Below are 20,465 nucleotides of genomic sequence, written 5' to 3'. Positions count from 1 at the left end.
TTCTTCACTAAATTGTAAATCATTGCTTTAGAAGACTCTGGCGAATCATGGAATTACTGACAGAAGTTTGTTACGACTATTATTCGAGATTCGTATTTTACAAAGTTGTAAATAAACACTCGTTCAAACCTATATTTCATAATGGACACACTACTGCACTCTAAATGTATGGTATATAGCTGCACTCTCACTGTGTGAACATGTTTACGTAACTAAACACGAAACGTACGTGAGCAAGAGGTCTGATCACTGTGATGATGCAGCACGCATACAATTTCTGCTGATGCCAGTCTAGCTCTGGCTGTCTCACTCTGTATTTGTGTAAAATCTATGACATGAAGCTATGTAGAAGGCTATTTTTCTTAATGCTTAAATATGAAAGGAGATGTTTAACATGTATTGATGTTTCTTTCAATCATTTAGGGTTCTGCCCAAGGGCAGGTCTTTTACTGCAAGCCCACCTTTCTCCAATCTTTCCTATTTTCTTATATTTGGTGTTTATCATATTCTTTTTAATATCAGGCAAAGATTTTTAATTACTTGTTAATTCATGTAGAAATTACTGCTTTTTCATCAAATTATTACAATTTTATGTCGTGCGTTTATATAAAAAAAAACTAATGTTTTCAGTTAGCTATGGTCTAAGTCTTTTACTCATGTCTGAAGGGTTTGTTTGATTCTCATTTCGTCAATTTTTTTTTTACAGTTATCTTCGTTGCAAGAAGGGCAGTAAGGCAGTAATAAATTTTATTTCTGGTTGTTCTTCCAGGCTTTGATGTTGTGTGATATGATTACTGTCTTTTTAATTATCATTTCCCTTCTCTATCCCTAAAAAAAAAGAGTAAAGAATTTAACTGCCACTCTTACTCAGGTTTAATGATTATTCTGAGTACAACGAATATGTCTTAACCTGAGTTAATTATGGTTATTAGAGGAGAAAAATTCGCTCCAACACTGGGGATCAAACCCGGGTTCTTGGCTCTACATATCAAGTGCTCTAATCACTCAGCTATGCCGGAATTTAATCCACAGCAATGAATCGAATCCTTCTCCTCTACTGTTTTTCCCTTTGGCCTGACTCAAAGTTCGACATATATTATATGTTCACATATATAAGTCAACTGCCATTACGGTATACCAAATAGGACCAAAAATTAATCATTATGTAGACTGAATTAATTAGTTAAAAGCTGGATATTGGTATGATTGTATAAACATGTCTGATTCACCATTGTTTAATATGTTGTGTAACAAAAGTACAAGATCTTGCATGCAGTTGTTTTTCAGTGATGCCATTAGTCTCATTACATGGAGTAATGCTCCTCATGTTGTGATAAACATTTAGTAAATATCATTACCAGTATTCGAATTTACCGCACATAAAATAATGTTTTACTTAATTTTGATACTGAAATTGCAATATCTTAATTCAGAGAGGATTGTATTTGATGGAAATACTACGAAAGTTGATATTGCACCACTGATTGTTATTTTCATAATCTGCCTTGTGAATATTGTCACGTCAATATTTACATTTTGAAATTGGAATTTGTGAAGTTTTTCTAATTTTATGGTGTTAATAATTCTAACTATTATATCTTAAACACAATGTGTTGTTCTTCTTTTGTAGGTTAGAAGATGACGAGAATGAGACATTATGGGAAAATACATTTTGGGATGATATATGTAACGATATTCCACAATTAGATGGAGCTGATGATGTTCCTCATATACCACGTCGTCGAAGATTTGGAGTTAGAGGGAAAGCAGTAACACCAAGCTCATTGACTAAGCCATTGCTTTCGAAGAATTCACTCAGTTCAGTTGTGGATAATCAAAAACCTGTTGAGATTCGAAATAAGAAGAAACCTTTTGTTGGTGTTGCAAAGTTGCAGTCTAGGAAGAACTTTCTCTCTACTGAATCAGAAAATAAGGGAGACAAACTCTGTGATGAAGCTAAGAAAGTTTGTGCAGAAGTCATTGATGACAGTAAAAGTTCTTTAAATAGAGAAGAGAAACGTGAAAATGGCGATGATTTTGTTAGTGGGAATAATTTATCTGAGCTTAACAATGAGAATGATCATTCGGTACTTATGGGAAGCACAGAAACATCCTTTGTTGGACGTGAGCCTTTTGTTATGGAAAATGCATTGTTGACTATGGAAAGTGATTTTAATTCTATAAGTGGAAAAATGGAAAATATTAGTGATAGTGATCCAGCTAAATTGAGTGCCATATTGATAGATACCAAAGATGAAAACTGTCATATTGACTTGGGGGATGCAATGACTGATGTTGAAGAACGTGTGTCACTAGTAAATGATTTGCTAGCTGTTGCTTGTGATCATGTAATTGTAGATGATTTTGAGATAGGGCAAAATACTGTTGCTGAAGATGTTAACCCCATTCTCGTGGATGCCATGAAAACACCCTCAGAGTTGTCTGAGACTAACATAGTGTGTGATGTTGTTGAAGATGCTTTTTTGCAAGATTTAGCAGAAGTTTCGGAAGCTAATGTTGATAATACTTGTGTTCTGGGCTTGCACTGTGGAAGTCCTAGCACAGAGTTGATTTGCAGAGACTTTGATTCACTTGAACTTGAAGAAAGTTCAAATTCAGAATTAAATTTTCAACCAGTTTCGGTAGTCTGTTGTAACACGTGCACATCTTCATGCACTTCAGAGGTTTCTGTCCATGACTTGGGAATGACTGATACTGTAAATAATTTTGATGAAGACCGTGAAGATAGTGAAGAATTTAGACAAAGTGTTTTAATTGGTGATCCCTCATTTACTGCCCAGCCAGGATCATCCGAAGGAGACGATTTTGTAAGTAATGACTTGCAAGTGCATGATCTTTTTTCTAATTCTAGTACATCCAACACTTGGCCGTCATCAGATCAAAATTCAGAAACATCGAAATCCTCTTATTTATCAGATATTGATGCAGAACTGTTGTCTCAATATGATACAGAAGAAATACAAGAAGTTTCACCAGAAAAAAGCACAGAAAACTCAGAAAAACAGACTTCACTGGTTGATATTAAACGTTCACAAAAGACGGTAAGATCTACCAAAATATCACAATCAAAGAGACAGACACTGTCTTCAGAATTACCCATTGAGTCCGAAGATTTGAATTGTAAATTTAAGTCCCATTTAAGGCACAAAAGAAAGGTCAAAGCCATAAACAGAACATTAGTCACTAGACAGAGTTCAAAATGTAGGAATGTTTCAAGTTTGAATGTTGTTACAGATATGAAAGTTCTTCCCAAACTAAGTCTAACTGTTGATACAGAAGCAAAGGATACTTTGACTTCATCTGTATATTCCTCAGTAAGTTCACTGTCTTGCACATATAAGAGTCCACTGGATGTTTCTCCTGTAGAAGTGAAACGCATTGAAACAATTCTATGGCAAGGTAATATGGAAGATATTATACAACAAAAAGATGATATGATGAAAGATGGGAGCTCTGTAATTAAGAGAAGAGTAAGGAATAATAAACAAACGAACAGTAACAGAAATTCAAGAGTCAGAAATGGTCAGAGACCTCAAACTATCAATGGTCTCATCAAGAAAGAAACTAGTAAAATCGAAAATAGTTTAAGGAGGAAAAGGGAATATGCAGTTAATAATCAAACAAATGTATGTACCAGACTGGTACACAAGAGTGACCTTGTGTTGACTGATAATAGTTTGCTAAACTCACCTTCAGATTTACAGATATGCAACGTGGCAGGAAATGAAAAATATACTAACCAGCTAAATGAACCTACAAGTGGTATACTCTTGAAGAAACTTGCAAAAAAGTTGCAAAAAGAGAAGCGCAAGAAATTATCATTATCATATAGGCAGAAGTCTCCCTCCACAGCAGCCAGAGAACAGAAAAAACAGGATAGATTGAGAAGAAAGTAAGTATATTTGTGTAAATTAGTTCTTTGTGTTTAAATATTTACTAACAGTATTGTAATTTATTACAAATAATGAACAGTCTCTATGTCATTCAGTACATGTTTGTCTTGTATTGTACTGCATTTGATAAATTTCAGCTTTTATTTTCTACTAATATATGAAGTGAATTTGTGATGGACATGGTTCACATTTAAGTGTAAAGTGGTAGCTACTGTAATTTTATTACTTTCATTTTTAACAGTCATTCAAATTAATGTACAGTAGAACCTCTATTATCTGTGGTGATGAACAGGATGGCCTGAACAATTAATCGAAAAAATCGGATTATCTGTACCATAAAATATTTTCGTAAATTTAGTGAATAATGCTTTCATTTTCGTGATTTCCTCTGTGGCCTTGTATTCAACACGCTACAGTCGCGCTCAAATCTCCTGACGCTTCACGAAAGCCAGTAACATGCGAGCGCGATGTTGTCACAACTACTCTCTCCGTCTCTGTCTCTCAGCGGCAGTACTTTTAAAACTGTGGAGCGCGATTCTTTACCTGGGGTTGGTTTGATAGAGAGATGCAGAAGACAATAATAATAATAATATTATTATTATTATCTTCAGACTGCATCGAATGAAATAAAAAGTCACAAAATATAGAAAAATTAGTTGAGTCAGACATAACTCGCTGAATTTATATCAGTTTTGTAAGTTTTACTTTTATTAGGGTTAATAAAGTTGTCGAATAACACAAAGGCGCAGTTTGATCAAATAAATTGAATGATAGGATTAATTTGAAATAGTAATTTTCTGTACAAATGAATTGATTGAATTCACATGGCCATAAATAGCATTATGTCCATGCTGTCAGAGCACATTCTTACAAAAATAGCGGTTATTATATGCCTGGGTTTCGTTTAAGGAAAATGATGAATTAATAAAACGTACCTTTTGTGCTGAAAATTTCTACTCCAGTGGCAGAGCTAATGGTGAGCCAACATCGTCGTCGTCAGCCCCCTCACCATCAGTTTTGCTGTCATCTGTGCCACTTGTAAATTAATGACCACTGGTTCTAAAATGTTTTCCTGACCTAACTTTTTAGCGAAATCTTCCTCTTGTAATTGCACGCATTTTACCCAGTCCTCAATTGTCACATTATCAAGTTCCTTATTTACGAGTTCTTCCACATCCGACATTTTAAAGTTTTGTTGTTTCTAGCCGGATCCAAATTAGTTCTATTGCATTATACTGGCAATGAGAAGGTGGGAGTCTTATCACTTCTTGCCCCATTTCATTGGCCAGCTGATCAAGTTCATACATTTTTTCACTGCTTTTGAAAGGCAACACTATTTCCAAAAGTTCTGACTTAGTTTCTGATGGAGAAAAACTAACATCTTTATTTTTCAGCCATTCACTGATTTCATCTTTTTTAGAGGAGGTATTTGGTGTTCTATTAATGCTAACGGAATGGTATGGAGCATTTTCCATTATAATTATACTCCCTTCCTCTAGATGATTTAGAAATCTGTTTAAGAACCAATCGCGAAATGATTGTGCTGTCATTTCTTCATGATAATCACTGGTTTTCTTTGATCTGAATACCCATTTACTACCTGGAACGAAACCTGTTTCAGCTGATCCTACATGGCAAACAATAAGTCTACCTCCCTTTCCTAAAAGCACTTTAAGACCTCCATTTCTATTTGAGTCTTGCCAAACATATTTCAGAGAATGATTTTTGTTGACCCACGTTTCATCAAGGTAAAATGTGGGTCGAGTGTCACCTGATGATCTGATCATCTGCATTTTGCACAGAAACTTCAGTCTTGCGGCAACAATATCATTCCATTCCATTACATATTTTCGCCCATCAATGGTTTTCCTGTAGTGGAATCCCAACTGATGAAATAGTCTTTTAGTGGAAGAAACTGAACCTGAGTAATTAATTTTTTTTCTAAGCTGTACAGTTAGTTTGTCAGCTGTCGGAAATTTTCCGTTATCGTAAAAGTAAAAAATTGTACATCGTACGTCTTTTTGGAAGTAGTCTAGATTTGTAACTCTTTTAGGAACATTTATATGCTTTCTAGGAGAATGGAACAATTTATCGGCACTCTGTGTTTGCACTCTTTTAACTTCTCTGCATACACGGGACACTATAGAGACACTTAAAGAACACGCCTCGGCAGTCAGTGCTTGACATTTTGGAAAGTTAAGATTTTTACGCATTTCTTCAGAAGACTATTTCCTAAAGAAATTATAAACACTAAGCACCATTTTCCGAATTTTACTGCCATATCCACTCGATGCACCATTCCCACTTGTACTGGGCTCACTAAGAGACATATTAATTGTTTTGAGAATGCCAAATTGCCAACACACGAAAAAGATATTACATTACACTTTCATATACCGTACTTTAAACAGAGCCAACTGCACACAACACCATCAGAAATCGAACTGATATGTCAATTTAGTAGCCTCTCTTCTCTCCTCTCACAAAGAGATAACTCTGTTTATATTCTGAAGAGACCCTTTGTTTGAAGCTGTAAGTTTATGGTTCTCAAAATTCTTACATATAAACATTCCTTATCGCATCGCAGCTGTATAAACATCGTCCTTTACTTCATTGCTGGAAGTCAACACAAAAGCAATGAGACAGAGGCAACTGTGACGGAAAAAAATGGAAATCTTACGAAATTACGATGAAAACAGTACTCTTAATCAGAAACAACTCTCTGATTCATTAGAAATCCCATCATCCACATTAAGGACAATAATAAAAGATCGCAACTTAATCTCTGCAGCTGTCGACCTGGTTGGCGAGTTGGTATAGCGCTGCCCTTCTATGCCCAAGGTTGCGGGTTCGATCCCGGGCCAGGTCGATGGCATTTAAGTGTGCTTAAATGCGACAGGCTCATGTCAGTAGATTTACTGGCATGTAAAAGAACTCCTGCGGGACAAAATTCCGGCACATCCGGCGACGCTGATATAACCTCTGCAGTTGCGAGCGTCTTTAAATAAAACATAATTTTTTTTCTCTGCAGCTGCTATGTCGGAAGGATGTAAGCGCAGGAAAGTGAAGGTGATAAACATGAGGACTTGGAAACACGCACGCGAAAAATAACTATAAATTACTTTTTTCGAAAGAATTGAGTACAGTATATATTGTAAATGTCTTTGACGTACAGTATAATAATTACATAATGGAGTAATGCTGTATTACCTTTCATGAATCATGTATTTCAATAAAGAAAAATGCTAATAGATACTGTATATAAGTCAAAATTAGTATACCCGTCTAATACGCGGTCCCGATTAATACGATGTTTACACGCGGTCCCTTGAACAGCATCTTATCTGGGTTTTACCATATTAACCCATAAAATTGGAACCACTGGGGGTAGAAATGTGATTTTTGTTTCTATGTGTTCAGAAAACATTAAATATTCATCATATATATACATGCAGGGTCCCAACAACATACCAATTTTCCCAGCGCACTTGTTATTTGATTTTGAGATTTCTAAGCAGCAGCTATGCGGCAGGTCTGCGTAGCCCATGTGTTGCAATGCAGCACTGCCGCTATTGGCTATCGCCGATAAGCAGACACACCTGCAAACGTCAGGAGGTTTGAGTGCGACTGTAGGTAGTGGAGCAGAAGTTCACTGATTTATATCTGGTTGTTTACGAAGGGTTTTTAAGGGGAAAAGAAACTCTTTGTAATGGTTATCTGTGGAAAGATACGAAGAGTGTAGGTCTCATGTTGTAGATTTATATACATTATATAACAAGGAAAGATTTAGGAATGGACACTAATGTTGAAGCCAAAATACTGATGCTAGTCAAAGGAACAGATTTTGGAAGACAATGCTAGTATCCATTCCAATGGGGATGCACAATAAGCCTTTTAGGCTGACATGCAGGAGGCCTTTAAAACTCCTTAAAGACCCCCGTAACATAACCTAACCTAACCTACATACATTATACACTTTATCCTTGAATTTTATTAAATTACACACAGTTGTGACTCCAATCTCATATTCTGAAATGAGCCACAGTTTCTAATTCCCCAAACCACTCAGTTATTTGCATTTTTTTATACTTCGCACAACACGATTTCTTTTGATACCTGTAGAAGACATTTAATATAGAAGTTATACAGTATGACAACTCGAATAGTAGACTGTATTGTGTAAGGGTTAAAGTCGTGTAATAATCCTCTTTAGAAAAAATAACGTGCTAATATAATGAACAGTACTTCATATATTTCTGTAGTAAAAAAATGTGAGAGAAAGACAGTCAGATAATCTGCCTATCGGTTAATAGGGTGATAGATAATCGGGGTTCTGCTGTAGTTTGTTTTCTGTATAATTCTGTAAAATTTCTTTTATATTGCAAATCTTTTTAATGCTTGCTTTTTCTGGTTTATAGTTGAATTTGATTAATAATGCAACATTTTCCTTCTCTTAACATAGTGTATATTTACTGAAGGAATTGGTGGTAAATTGTAAACTTTAAGGCAAATCAACACATTGCTTAGGCCACTGTGTCTGCATTTGGAATGCAATATGAAAGAAAGCAAGACCTATATTTATTTATCAGTAGACAACAGATTGTTAATTAATAATACCGTACGTAAGTTACTGCCTTTTCATTCTTGAATTCTTAACATTAGAATCTCTAATTGTAACTTATCTTTGTATCGACATGCAAAGTAGTATGTCTTCATACTTGTTACATTATAGGAAGTATGTTTCACTTGAATAATTTCAAGGGAAAAATTGTTCCGGGGCCGGGTATCAATCCCGAGACCTCTGGTTGAACGTACCAGTGCTCTGCCAACTGAGCTACCCGGGATGTCCACCCGACACCGTCTCAACTTTTCCCTTTATATCCACACAACTCGCGTGGGCTGACGAAATGCCAGAGACCCACATCGAGTGCACACAATCTCTGTGTGACTTGGAATTGTGGTTTTCTGTTCCCGGGTAGCTCAATTGACAGAGCGCTGGTACATTCAACCAGGGGTCTCAGGATCGATACCTGGCACCGGAACAATTTTTCCCTTGAAATTATTCAAATCTGCTTTACAGGGAGCTTTACCTGAAAGACTAGATTTGCATAATATATACGTCACTGTGTACATTAACAGAAAACCACAATTCCAAGTCACACAGAGATTGTGTGCACTCGATGTGGGTCTCTGGCATTTCGTCAGCCCACGTGAGTTGTGTGGATATAAAGGGAAAAGTTGAGACAGTGTCGGGTGGACATCCCGGGTAGCTCAGTTGGCAGAGCACTGGTACGTTCAACCAGAGGTCTCGGGATCGATACCCGGCCCCAGAACAATTTTTCCCTTGAAATTATTCAAATCTGCTTTACAGGGAGCTTCACCTGAAAGACTAGATTTGCATAATATATACGTCACTTGTACGTTAACAGAAAACCACAATTCCAAGTCACACAGAGATTGTGTGCACTCGATGTGGATCTCTGGCATTTCGTCAGCCCACGCGAGTTGTGTGGATATAAAGGGAAAAGTTGAGACAGTGTCGGGTGGAGTTCCTGGGTAGCTCAGTTGGTAGAGCGCTGGTACATTCAACCAGAGGTCTCAGGATCGATACCCGGCCCCGGAACAATTTTTCCCTTGAAATTATTCAAATCTGCTTTACAGGGAGCTTTAGCTGAAAGACTAGATTTGCACTATGTTTTCACTTGTCAGATGAAAGAGAAATTTCATTCTATAGAGCCCTAAAAGTTCTCCCACAACCTCCATTTTTTATTTTAATAGTATCTATTCCAAAATTTTCCCGTTCACAGATGATAGTTTTTGTAGTTTTTGGTGAAATTACACTATTTCAGTGGGTATTTCATGGTTTCTATATTGTTTATATGTATTAGATATAAGGAACCACACTGCTGCAAACATCTCTGATGCATAACATACTGCAGCAAAAATTGAAGAATGTTGTATGTTATAGTTGACTATAGAAATCTTTTTCTTTTTTTGATAGCCATATACAGTAGTGTGCAAATTAATCCGAACAACGTAATTACTTAAGCAAAAACACTCAAACGGGATAAAAAGAAGGATCTAAGACATACCTCAGTAATCTGTGTGGCCTCCCTTGTTCCTAATAACAGCTCTGAGGCGATTTGGCATGGATTCCACTAATTTCCCGCAAATATTCTTCATTTCTTCATCGCGAAACCATACACCAATGAAGGCAGAAATCATCTTCTCCTTTGTAGAACAATCCATTTTTTGCAATCTTCTTTTGCAAATTGACCACAAGTTCTCAATGGGGTTGATGTCAGGTGAGTTGCTGGCCAGGGGAGTACCTGAATATTCTTCTTGTTGAAGAATTCTGTAGTTTTTCGAGACGTATGGCATGGTGCCAGGTCTTGTTGGAACACACCTCTGCCATCCGGAAATGATTTTTGCAGCTGGGATACGATTCTGGTTTCCAATAAGTGAATATATTTGTCAGAATTCATCATTCCCTTGATAGGTATTAATGCTCCAGGCCCTTCATGTGTAAAACAACCCCAAAACATTACTTTAGGGGGGTACTTAGGTGCTTGTTGGAGATGAGCTGCTGTTACTTTTTCAGATCCTTTCCGTACGTAAGAAACACGGTGGCCATGGACCTCGAAATGAGACTCATCGGAAAAAAGTACATTCTTCCAGTCATTCACTGTCCAGTGTTGATGTAATTTTGCCCACATTAAGCGTTTTTTGCACATAACAGGGGTTAGCAGTTGCTTCTTAATAGGCTTATGAGCCCTTCTTCCAGCTTCCAAAAGCCTATGCTGCACTGTTGTGACGTGAATATTCGCCCCAGTGGTAGCCATTAACTCGCGGGTTAAGATGACAGCAGTTAGTCTAGGATTTAATTTACTTTTCCTGACAATTAAATGATCATCTGCAGGTGAAGTCTTCCTTTTCCGGCCACAGTTTCCTTTTTTCTGGTGTGTGATGGATCCAGTCTTCCTGTATCGTTTTATGATCGAATTAACAGTAGCCAAACCGATGTGACATTCTGCAGCAATTTGCCTCTGTGTCATAGAAGAATGCTCTGCTAATGTTATAATTTTAGACCGTTTTCGTGGAGTTGTATCCATTTGTGAAGACGACAGAATGTACACAGGATTGCAGTATTAAGTCTTCAACACAACTGAAATGCTTGTAAGTACAAAACGACAGGCAAAATGTCACATATTATAAAAAAAATAATAACAGACCTTGAACAATGGAATTACACGTACTACAGATGTCAATTAAAGCGGTATGAGCAGCTGTGAGGCCAGCAATGACAGAAAATATAAAAATATGTCGTGTTCGGATTAATTTGCTCGCTACTGTATATAGTGAAAGTGAGTCTACACAATATTCATAGAGAAAATACAGGAATATTGGCATTACCAAGTGACTGACTGAACAGAAACAATTTTTTTTTTTTTTTTTACATATTTCGCATTTTTAAATTTTGGTGCATATTTTGCTTTTTTTTTTGGCATATATTTCGTGGTTATTAACATATTTCGCACAATGATTCAAATGTAGCACGTTTCTTTTGCTAAAATGTGGTAGTATTTCAGGTATCTAGAAGGGTAAATGTAATAGAAAAAGTGCCTACTGCTGTGAAGTAACAACATTTCTGACCTTGAAACAAGTGGGCCCTGGTTCAAATTCTGATTGTGACAAGTTATCTCATTTTTGAGGGTTTTTCCCTCAACCCATTAAGAGCAAATGCTGGGTAACTTTCGGCACTGGACTATGGACTCAATTCGCTGACATCATCTTCATCTCATTCAGACTCTAGATAACCATCATAATAATTAAAGCTTCGTAAAGTAAGCCAATTAAAAAGAAACACAAAGTAATTGTAGAAAATTTCGCACATATTACTGTTACCAAAAAAATACTTACTTACTGGCTTTTAAGGAACCCGGAGGTTCATTGCCGCCCTCACATAAGCCCGCCATTGGTCCCTATCCTGAGCAAGATTAATACAGTCCCTACCATCATATCCCACCTCCCTCAAATCCATTTTAATATTATCTTCCCATCTACGTCTCAGCCTCCCCAAAGCTCTTTTCCCCTCTGGCCTCCCAACTAACACTCTATATGCATTTCTGGATTCGCCCATACGTGCTACATGCTCTGCCCATCTCAAACGTCTGGATTTAATGTTCCTAATTATGTCAGGTGAAGGATACAATGCGTGCAGCTCTGTGTTGTGTAACTTTCTCCATTCTCCTGTAACTTCATCCCTCTTAGCCTCAAATATTTTCCTAAGAACCTTATACCGTAATTTCACACAACTATGGTCCAATATCTCATCACTTTTTAGATTTCTCAATGTAATTTACAAAATAAAACTATTAGAAGAATTTATTTTGTTGATATCATCTTTAGAAAGGTCAGGAATTAATACCAAACACTTTTGTTATTCGAAATGTAGTTGGTATATGGAACATCTTTTCATAAACTGTGGACTATAGTTGTGTTATGAAGTCACAACTATAGTCCATTGAATATATCCTAATATAAATCGCTCATGGACAACAGTTGAGAGGATGTTTTGCAACTGTGTCATACAGCAATCAATAATTCTAATATAAAATACAGAGTTTGCAGAAGACAGTGATAAAAATTATTTATTTCTTAATTTTAACATAACCGCTGTTTCTTTAAGAAAAATACAATTTGTATCAAATAATGAAATCAATATAAAACCAAAAATAATTAAGACAACCATTCTTAATCAAAATCAAACATTCTCAAACAGATACATAATCAGTTAATTTTTTGTTTAACTCCATAGACCTTCAAGTTCAGGCACATGGAAAAGCTTCCTTTTCGTACTTCGCTACTTTGGCTTACTGATAGATCGTTTAATATCTTTTAAGGATGGTTTGAAGTATCTTCGAGTGTCTCTTCATTGTCTGACAAGTTCAATGAAGATCTGATGCCAAGGAATATCCATCTTCATCTTTCACGGTAGAACTCTCTACTGCCTTCCCCTTGCAATAACCTTTGTTTCTGCTTGAGCAAATTGCAATTTTGGAGGTAGATGGTAATGCAAAATTTTCAATATCTGCTGCTGAAATACTTTTACCTGACTCAACATTAAGTTTCTTCTTTCTCCTCTTTATGATGTTCCTTGTTCTATTGCTTGATTTGTTGTCATTTCTATATATTTTATGAATGTGTCTGAAACAGCACTTCCTTCTGGGTTTCTGACGTTAGGATCAGAACATGATGGCACACTTCCTAGAACTTCAACTGCACATAGAGGAAGGATTCCAACTTTCCTGAATCCAACTGCAAATTTGCTTGCGATATCGGAATACAGTAACTTTATTCCAGAGCTTATTTAACAATGGAGGAAATACATTTTTGGAATCTGTTGGCATGCTTCTTCCATCTGGTGTCCCTTTTCACTCGTCAAGTATTTGCCGCCAATGGTATTTCAATTTCGAAAACAAGTTCTGTTTAGTGGTTGCATCAGATCGATCACATTTGGAGACTGCAAAACCTGTGATAATTCATTCTTGTGACGTTCTGAAAAGCATTTTGCCCAACGTCTTCCAGGTAGATTCTTAGTGCATGCTGGTACTTTGTGGTCTTGGCTATCCAGGTACATTTTCACATTACACCTGAAGTAGAATAACATTATCAGAAATCCAAAATTGGACATGTATATGGCATGTTCGACGAATGCACGAATGCTTTTTTTTTTCTGAAGACAAGAAGAACCATTGTCGATCAGGTGAGTTTAGTTTATTTTCATGCAGTGCTCTCGATTTAGGTATTATAGAACTACGAGGTATTTTGTACTTTTCTGCGGCTTCCCGCTGCGTCAGTACCTTGTTGGTGATATATTTTATACAAAGATCCATACTTCTGTCATCATATAGCTTATAGGACCTTCCTGCCAACTTTCTACGAAAAATTTTATTAAGTGGCACCATCAGAAGCTATAAAAAACATTCTGTAATGTAAGAACCGAAACCAGAAGTCGGAACATAACTATGGTCCACAAAAATGATAGGACCATAGTTGAACTCCAAGTACCATTTTTTATTATTCTTCCAATAAATATGAAAATACATATGCAACTGTAAAAATATTCATTAAATGTATGTAAATACTAAATTACCTGTCATAGAGACCATCAAGAACACAGAAATTCTTGTTGTGGTAACTGATGGCAGAGAAGGTTTCCAGTGGATGAGGTAACATGCAAAACCTAACTCCAATTGACAGTTGACTAGCGACAAAACATGGCAGACAGGAAGCGTTTCATAACCCTCACAATATTACTATATCTATGCTCTATGGTTTAGTATTTAAATAATCACTGTCACTGGGAACTGAGATATCACTGTTTTCGTGAGCGGGTGTGTTTGGACCATAGTTGTGTGAAATTACGGTACTCAAAAACCCTCAATCTCTGTTCCTCTCTCAAAGTGAGAGTCCAAGTTTCACAGCCATACAGAACAACCGGTAATATAACTGTTTTATTTAATTCTAACTTTCAGATTTTTTGACAGCAGACTAGATGACAAAAGCTTCTCAACCGAATAATAACAGGCATTTCCCATATTTATTCTGCGTTTAATTTCCTCCCGAGTGTCATTTACATTTGTTACTGTTGCTCCAAGATATTTGAATTTTTCCACCTCTTCGAAGGTTAAATCTCCAACTTTTATAGTTCCATTTCGTACAATATTCTGATCACGAGACATAATCATATACTTAGTCTTTTCGGGATTTACTTCCAACCCTATCTCTTTACTTGCTTCAAGTAGAATTTCCGCGTTTTCCCTAATCGTTTGTGGATTACCAAAAAAAAAAAATACTGTCCTTAATTATAGTAAAGGAGAATAATTTTATATGTAACTGAGTGATCAGTTCAGGTCGGGTGTGTGATGCATAATGTTTGCTCTCTGCACGCTGTTGGATTTCTATCATGACTGTGCAGTAACAAAGTGTTTCTCACCTAATTTATCCTAGAAGTAAAAAAGGTAAAAGTAAAGGTATCCCCGTAATATGCCATGAAGGCACTTGGGGGGCATGGAGGTAGAGCCCCATGCTTTCCATGACCTCGGCACTAGAATGAGGTGGTGTGGTCGGCACCACGCTCTGACCGCCTTTTACCCCCGGGAAAGACCCGGTACTCAATTTTATAGGAGGCTGAGTGAACCTCGGGGCCGTTCTGAGGTGTTGAAATTATCCTTCCTCAGTAAGGGCATAGATGTCTCCTAAGCACTTAGGCATAAATGGCCCATTGTATGCTCCATAAACTAGGAATGAACCCAGGAGACAACATTGTGTGCCAGCTTCATGATTCTGCAACATATTTGTAACCAAGACCTCTTCAAGTGATATCTCTATCCAGTGCCCTTGCTTCAGTAAACTTTCATTTTACAAACATATGGATCAACAATTGGCTCTCTTCTGACAAAGGAAAAATTTTACAGTCTGTACAAAAGAAACCAAATGACGTAGAAATGTACAAGGACTTGCCCAGACATGTTTAAACATTTTAACAAGAGCCAGAACAGGTCACATTGTCACACAAATGTACCTACACCGATTTCACCTTTCTGATACTCCTACTTGTTTGTGGTGTAATAATCATGATGAAGATCTGGAACACATTCTTCTATAGTGTCCATCCATAAACCACAAAAGAAGTAAACTAAAATCATCAATACCAGTTGCAGAATACACAGTTCTGCAGTATGTATTGACTACACCCTAACTCTGGCTACTAGCAACAGGCATCTATAATGAAATAACTTACTTACAGCTTGATTCAGGGACATTGGCCTCTGCAAAAAATAAGTAGATAGACTAAGAGTGAGTTACTCATCACTGCTGGCGGGCTGGGTCACACAGGTCAGATGGTGCAGTCATAACACCTGACACTTCCTTCTTATCATATCGCGTACACTCCATCTTAAAACACAATATTCTTCCACACATCCCATTACTAACCACTACGTCTGTTGACTAAGATATTATTTTCATTCTTCCTCTTTCCTCTTCCCCTCTTATGCACATTTGTGATTAAATTTCTTTCTTATGACGCAATACACAGCTCGCTCACTAGCCAAACAACCAGGTCAGGGGCCATTAACGCTGAATCGAGCTGTACTTACAAATGGCTTTTAAGGAACCCAGAGGTTCATTACTGCTCTCACATAAGCCTGCCATAGGTCCCTATCCTGAGCAAGATTAATTCAGTCTCTGCCATCGTATCCCACTTCCCTCAAATCCATTTTTATATTATCCTTCCATCTACGTCTCAGGCCCCCCAAAGGCCTTTTTCCTCTGGCCTCCCAGCTAACACTGTATATGCATTTCTGGATTCTCTCATATGTGCTACATGTCCTGCCATCTCAAACGTCTGGATTTAATATTTCTAATTATGTCAGGTAAAGAATACAGTGCGTTCAGTTCTACATTGTGTAACTTTCTCCATTCTCCTGTAACTTCATCTCTCTTAACTCCAAATATTTTCCTAAGCACCTTATTGTCCAACACCTTAGCCTCTATTCCTCTTTCAAAGTGAAAACAACCGCCTTTGCTGTAGTCATTCCAGAGAATCAGTCCCATTTCGAGGCTTATGTTGTGGTTTTGTAACAGGCTGTTTTTACGGCGTTAGGTTGTTAGCCTTTCCCTGGAGGCAATCTCCTCTATCTATAATGAACACCGATCAAAATACTCATTTCTTATGAAAAACAGAACTGAAAAAACTACAGTGGACTATAATGGACCTTATGTAGTCAGCAAACAGCTGGATACATTAAGAAGATTGATTGATTCATGATTCTTCTGTGTTTCATATTGTTCTTGCTTTACTATACTTTTTTGTCACTGTCTCAAGAAGTTCTCCATCACTTGCAGTTCATATCGCTATATGGAGGCTATTTCCTGTTTGTTTGCCAATTCATCTAAGTTATATGGGTTTTTGTACACTGTTTCCTTTGGTGTGCCTCAGAAATAATAGTCACACATGGTGTAAGGACAGAGGGTCACAAATGTCAACCTGTCTTCAAACACATTGCAAATTGCCTGTAAAGAAGTATTGTGACTGCTTTTGCTGAATTCCTTTGAAAGAAGACGAAATTATGCTCCTTTTCAGTCAGGTCATTGAAAAAAAAAATTGCAAGATCAGGGTATTGTATTTTTTTTTTCTGTACTCCAATATTGGTTGTTTTGATAATATACATATCCATGCAGGTGGAACCAGGCCTCATCTGAAAAGAAAAGTGAAAATCCACTTGCAAAGCCTGCACCCAAAAAAGTGAATTACCAGGTCTAAATTCTTGCATCACTGTAACTTTTTAATATTTTAGTTTTAATAATTTTCTTCCTTTCTGAGCTGAGCTCTAGGAAATTCCTGTTCATTGACATCAGTCAGTCAGTCAAAGGTCATTATATAGCATGTCGACTCCATGTCAATTACACAAAATGCTTTCACTGTGTCTTTTGCTAGTTCCTCCCATTGGTAATTCCCATTTCCATGCATTCCTTCTGAATTTCATCTTTCCATCTACTTCGAGGTCTTCCCAGTGGCCTTCTGTTGTTAAAGGTGTTCATATATATTTATTTTGTGCTGCTGCAGTCATCAATACGTATAACATGTCCTGTCCAATTTAATCTTCTGGTTCATATTAAATCTAAAATTGACTGTTGATTATAAAGTTTATTATGTCGAATTTTCCACTTTTTTTCAAGTGGATAAAAAATTGGACCAAAAATTTTCCTCAACACTTTGTTTTCAAAAACCATTAATTTGGTATTTTTCCTTTTTAGTTAAGCTCTGAGTTTCCGATCCATATAATAGTATAGGTTGGATTAGTGTTTTATACAAAATGATTTTTAAATTTCTGGTTAAAAAACGGGAAGATAATAATTTGTGAACAGCATAAAAAGTTTTGTTTGCATTATGTAGTCTGTTAAGTATTTCATGTTTTCTGTCATTAGAATTGTCTATCAAAACACCAAGATATTTGAACTAATTGACTGTTTCAGAAGTATAATTTTTTATTTTTATTCTCGTTAATATTTAATCCAATGTTTTGTGCCCAATGTGTTCATTGACATGGCCACCAAAAATACAGAGGGTGCCAAAAAAATATGTACACACTTCAAGCAAAGAAAAAACTATGTTAACATAACAAAGCTGAATTCACACAAACAGAAAATGATGAGTACTAATAATCTTAGACTTTTACAGTTACAACAGTTGCTCAAAATGCTCACCATGGGCGTCGACACACTTCTGAGTATGTTGAACTGCTGTTCGAGCAATGTTTGCGAAAGTGTCCTTAGCGATTGCAGCACATGCTGTTTCAATTTCTTCCTGAAGTGCTGCTAGTGTAGCTGGTTTTCTGCGGTGTACAACATTCTTAAGAGTCTCCCATAGGTAAAAGTCCAACGGAGTTAGATCTGGAGAACGTGGTGGAAACTCAATCGGACCTCTTCGTCCTATCCAGTGCCCTGGAAGATTGTCATCAAGATATGCACGTACATCTCGGTGTAATGTGGTGGTGCACCATCCTGTTGGGAGTAAAATTCCTCATTTCCTTAGAGTGTACGAATGGCGGGTAAGATGGACGTGCATTACATGTTCAGGTACACTTGGCCAGTTACTGTTCCATCAAAAAAGAATGGTCCAATTAGACTCCTAGATGACAACCTACACCAAACATTAATTCCAGAAAAATTAACAGCCTTTTCCACAAAAACATGTGGATTGTTTGCACACCAATAGACATTTATGCCGGTTAACAGTTCTATTCAACTTAAATTGTGCCTCATCGGACCAAACAACTTTCCCTACGAAGGCCTCATCCTCTTGCACCATGTTCCGAAACCACTCACAGTACTGGATTCTCCAATCAGGGTCATCTTCATTTACTGCATGCAAAAGTCTTGGGATGAAAACTTTCAACTTTGCTGTTTTAACCCATATCTGCCTAGTGTTGCGTTTTTGTAACATTCTGCATTAATTATTGTTCTGCAAAAATGCAAAGAAATGAATTACAAAATTAACTTTTATTTCATTGCTGTGTATACTAGAAGAATCGAAGGAGCCTGCAGCACAATAATTAACTTCCATTTCAGTTTCATGTGGCGGTGCGAAAATTATGAAAATATTCAACAAAAAAAAGTTATGGGCATAAATGGGTTAATAATACGACGTACGCTTGTTCTGCTAATCCCAGTCTCACATAACCATTGCTTTGTAGATTTCTGCGGTGAGTCCTCAAAACATTCCAAAACCATAGCCGAGAACGCGGGACTTGTGGATGTGTGAGGTCTCCCAGATCTGCCCTTGTAAACATCACATACGGTACCATGAGTCTCAAATTTGTCACAAATGCGTGCAATTGTTAATCGCATTTCCATTGCCATTGAACTTCAACAACATTCTCGGTTCTCCAATACCACTTCAAAATTGCTGTTCAAACGATAATCTTGGCTCCATTTTGTTGCTGGTATTTTTTAGCCAAAATATAATGTCCAAAGTTTCCTCAGCACTCGATGTGTACATTCAAATGCATTTTTTTTTTTTAACGCTTCCTGTTTTCCTAACTTTGTCTGCTAACGAACACTTGGACTTGGGAACATAAACACTGGGAAATCATTTCTCAGAACACTTTCTTATTTCTCGAGCAGATTTTGTCAGTATGTAGGAATTGTATATGAACACCTCTTTATTTTACAGCGAAAAGTGCCATTAACTTTTTTTAACTTGCATTGAAGGGAGACAGACATGCATTAATTAATTAATTCATTCATCCATTCATAGTGTTCTGTCCAAGGGCAGGTATTTTCTGCCTTCCTCTTTGTCTTCTTATGTGATCCATATATCTTAATGTCATCTATCATCTGATATCTTCTTCTGCCCCGAACTCTTCTCCCATTCACCATTCCTTCCAGTGCATCCTTCAGAAGGCAGTTTCTTCTCAACCAGTAACCCAGCCAATTCCTTTTCCTCTTTCTGACCAATTTCAGCATCATTCTTTCTTTATCCACTCTTTCCAACACAGCTATGTTTCTTATTCTGTCTTCCCATTTCACACGCTCCATCCTTTTCCATATCCAAGACATGCATTAGTCATTGAAAATTATGTTACTTGATTGTTTTCTTGCGTGTGTGCGTGCCATCCACAGCCATCCACTTAAACACACAGCTATTTCTCAGTCCCACTCTCACATCAGATGTCTCTTGGAACCCTGAGAAAGATAGTGAAAATACCAAGAGCAAAATTGCGAGAAAGATAGTGAAAATACCAAGAGCAAAATTGCCTTTTTGGGGACCAGACCTCAACTGATTGTCCAGTATAAAATTATATCAGTTTAATTCAGAACAAACATTACTTTAAATATATTTTGTATAAGATTTCATTGCTTGTTGTAGGATTTATTTTTAGTGCTATTGAATTAGGTGAACAGGAACACATAAGTGTGACTTTGGCTTTACTGGGAGACTGTGTGTGGGTTCAGATCTTGCCTTTATTGGGTGTGGATGTT

General features: G+C 36.9%; 1 protein-coding gene across 3 annotated transcripts in view; it reads left to right on the top strand.

The window, feature by feature from the left end:
* Positions 1 to 20,465, top strand: part of PolZ1 (DNA polymerase zeta catalytic subunit) — a 303,982-nt gene that overhangs the window by 100,470 nt on the left and 183,047 nt on the right. For all 3 annotated transcript variants that reach the window (XR_011333618.1, XM_069833727.1, XM_069833728.1), the window contains exon 10: positions 1,631 to 3,913. Coding sequence is in view for 2 of the 3 variants with exons in the window: in XM_069833727.1 (XP_069689828.1) it covers positions 1,631 to 3,913 (2,283 nt within the window). In the remaining variant the exon portion in view is untranslated. The remainder of the gene's footprint in view (positions 1 to 1,630; positions 3,914 to 20,465) is intronic.

The sequence above is a fragment of the Periplaneta americana genome, chromosome 8 (genome assembly GCF_040183065.1).
Source record: "Periplaneta americana isolate PAMFEO1 chromosome 8, P.americana_PAMFEO1_priV1, whole genome shotgun sequence".
Lineage (NCBI taxonomy): Eukaryota > Metazoa > Arthropoda > Insecta > Blattodea > Blattidae > Periplaneta > Periplaneta americana.
This window is presented reverse-complemented; position numbering and strand designations above follow the sequence as displayed.